Genomic DNA, 3,161 nt, shown 5'->3' with positions numbered 1-3,161 from the left:
CCCTGCTCCAGGGGTTCGGAGGGGAGGGATGAAAACAAAAACACTGTCAGGCGGAGAAGCCTATCAGCGCCCATTCTGGTTGGCAGCTGTAAGCAAGCAGATAGCCGGCCTGCTATCCTTTCTTCCGGCGACCCCTCCCCTGCGCCGCCGCCTTCCCCTCCCGCGGGGTCGTGGGGGTTTGGGGAGGGGGGCGCGCGCAGCCCAAGGACTCTGCTTCATTCCTGGTATCAGCTTGGCTCATTCGACCCTCTGGCTTCTCTTGCAGGTGGAAATAAAGGCTGGTGAAGGAGCCAGGCAGTGGGGACAAAGGCCGACTGTCAAGGTTCCTTGTGTATGTGTGTGAGTATGTGTTCCTGTGTGTGTGTGTGTGAGCGCGCGTGCGCGCGCGCTCGGTGGGGGCGGGGAAGGGTGAAGTGTTTGCCGGGATTGGATAAAAATAAAGGGTCTTCTCTGGTGACCCCTTAATCTCCCACTGTGTGTAATAGCAGCTGAGGGGGAGGGGTGTGGGTGTGGGCAGCCAGTGAATTCTCAGGCCTGTGTGGGGTTTTGTTTGGCTTTCTTTTGCTTTCTCAGCTGGAGGGTTTGGGTGCAGTTGGGGTTTTTGTTTGTTGAACTGTTTTTTGTTTGTTTGCTTGTTTGTTTGTTTTTAAAGACACACACACACACACCCAGCCCTTCCCCTCCCCCTGCAAATCTCTTGGGAATGTGCCTGGCCCTGTTGGTTTGCATCCAATCTGCAGAAATCCCGGTGGTGGTGGGGGGGGGCCTCGGGAGGGAATTGCGCTCCTGAGTCTGAAGCTGATAGGGTGTCATTAGTCAATGCTGCTGTCACCATGGAGATGGCTGGAGAGGAGGTGGGGGGGTGAGGAAATTTTCGGTAGGGTGGGGGCTGATGCAACCTCATGGCTGGGAACCCGGCAGGCGTCTGCTGTGAGTCCCAGTGCCTAAGTGTCTCTGGGGCCTGGGAAAGAAGTGCTCTCAGGTGTGTGGGAGGCAAAGAAACGGGGATAGTGCTTCTCTCAGGGGGAGGGTGGGCTGGGGAGGGAAGAGTCCAGTGTGTGTGTGTGGGGGGAGAGGGTCAGCCCCAGCCATGTCCTGTGGAAGGCCATTACTCAGAGCCACGGCAGTCCCTCTCAGGTGGGCCCAGGGCCCAGGATCAGTAGGTTTCCGTGGGCTTCGCTCCTGCTGTCAGGGCTGGGGACCCACAGTGAGTTTAGGATTACTCAGCACTATCTGCCCTAGGCTGGGAGAGAAAACAGGAGGCGGCAGCTCACTGCGGCTGCCTCTCAAGCCAGCGTAGAGGAGAGTTGCTGAGGAAGGGGTGTGCTTTCCGTGGTCAGTGCGGGTGGTGGGGGGTGGTGTGTGTGTGTGTCAAGTGGTGCCTTGGCCTCCTATAGGATGGAGGGCACTGCTCCTGCCCGCCCATCCCTCTGGCTCCAGACATCAGGGAGCTTCGGGAGCCTAGTTCCTCCGGCAGCAGCAGGTAGCTCCGTAGCTGCTTTGTGTGTCCCCAGATGCTCCTAGTCTTTCCTCCCTGGAAACCCTCCTACTGCTTCCTGGGAAAGCTGTGGGAAGCTGTGAGGAGGTGCTAGAAGTGGCACCCTGTTGCCTCACTGCCTGGGTGGGGGCCTAGCCTCCCCACATGCGGTGGGGGCTCCTGGGTGAGGCGGCAGGGTGGGTGAGGAGGGCAGGGTGGGTCCCTGGCCTGGGCACAAGGAACTGGAGGCCAAGGAAGCTTGTGGGGGAAGGAGAAGAGCCAGGTGGTGCCGGCTTCCCTGGGGAGCTGGGCATGTCTCAGTGACGCTGGGCATAGTGGGCGATCCCCAAACCTGGGATGAGAGAGTGGGAGGCCCCGAGGCAAGCGGAAGGTGGTTGGTACTGGTGAGGCTGTGGGTGGGGAGGAGAGAGCTCTGAGCTGCAACTGGCGCCTCTCCAGAGAGAGAGCGCCCCGCCAGCTCCACCTCCACTTCCTCCCCAGGCCTGCCTCTGCCGACAAGGGGGGGAGCCAGCCATCAGCATGCCTGCTCCTTGCAGGGCTGTCCCCCACCCGGGGTGCTGAGGATAGATAGGCTCATGGAAGGGCAGCGTCCTTCCTGTGTCCCTCAGGACCTGTCAGCCAGAGCTCCCCCTTCCCTGGGAGAAAGGGCGGGGGCAGGTTTGTTTACTCCCAAAAGCACCCCTCCTGCAGTAGCCCGGGCTCTGGTACATGGGCTTTCCCGTGGGTTCTTTCCAAGTGTGGCTTCCATTTCTCCCTGCCTGCCTATTGCTGGCCCAGGAGGGTGGGCGGCAGTCCTCTGCAGGCCTACTGAGGCGCCCAGCAGTGAATGCTCCCTGAGGGCTGTGGGCATGTGTCAGGGCAACCTGGAAAACCAGTCTTCCGCCTTCGCCCTTCTCCCAGTGGGACCCGAGCTGGCTGAGCTCTCAACGCTCCGAGGTGTGTCTGTGCTTGTTTTACGGTTGCCTGTCTGAGAGTCGTCGCTTCCTCTCTGTCTGACACGGGCGCTGCCAGCAAACACACAGGTCAGAGCCCCTTCTTTCTGTGGCCACCTTTCTTCCACATGGCATTTTCTCAGGTGGCCCACACCTGGGGAAAGGGGCAGCGTCTTTCCTCCATCAGCTTGTGGTGTGAGAGCGTCTTCTGAGGTTAAGCTAAGATGCTGGGGGCACAGGCCCATTTGGGGTGTCGTAGTCTGCATGCCCGCAGGATGGGTGGGCCTCAAGGGTACCCTGCAGCCAGTGGGACTCTGCAGGTCTGTTCTGTGCTGCACCCTGAGGGGTCCTGAGACCGTCTTTGCTGGTCTACAAGGAGCCCCCCACCCCCACTTGCCAGCAGGCAGTACCCATGGTTAATGTGCTTGGGTGCTAACTGGATAATGGGAGGTCTGAGGCCACCCAGGGGCCCTGCAGGAGCGGCCTAAGTGTCTGCTTCTTCAAAGCCAGCTGTGGAGAAAGCCCTGGGGTGGGCTTGACGGCAGCATCTCCCCTCCTTCCGGACTGTTTTCTAGAACTGAGCCGGCTGAGCACAAGCTGTTAAGGTGTCTTCCCGTGATATCCCAGGACCTGCCCTGAGCACACTGCCGCTCTGGCAGCCGGACCTGGAGTGAGTCTGAGAGCCCCCATCACCCTGCTTTGCTTTCAGGCTCCTGCGCCTGCCCACTGCC

At 60.4% G+C, this 3,161-nt stretch overlaps 1 protein-coding gene across 1 annotated transcript in view; it reads left to right on the top strand.

Moving 5' to 3' along the window:
- LOC123521288 (methylcytosine dioxygenase TET3-like) overlaps positions 1-343 on the top strand; it is a 16,101-nt gene extending 15,758 nt beyond the window's left edge. Inside the window, exon 3 of the mRNA XM_045286582.1 lies at positions 266-343. Coding sequence (XP_045142517.1) covers positions 266-343 — 78 coding nt within the window. The remainder of the gene's footprint in view (positions 1-265) is intronic.
- Positions 344-3,161: the final 2,818 nt, after the last annotated feature.

Source organism: Echinops telfairi, unplaced genomic scaffold (genome assembly GCF_000313985.2).
Source record: "Echinops telfairi isolate 266 unplaced genomic scaffold, ASM31398v2 ScPeMD7_9;HRSCAF=40, whole genome shotgun sequence".
In the NCBI taxonomy this organism is placed as follows: Eukaryota; Metazoa; Chordata; class Mammalia; order Afrosoricida; family Tenrecidae; genus Echinops; species Echinops telfairi.
This window is presented reverse-complemented; position numbering and strand designations above follow the sequence as displayed.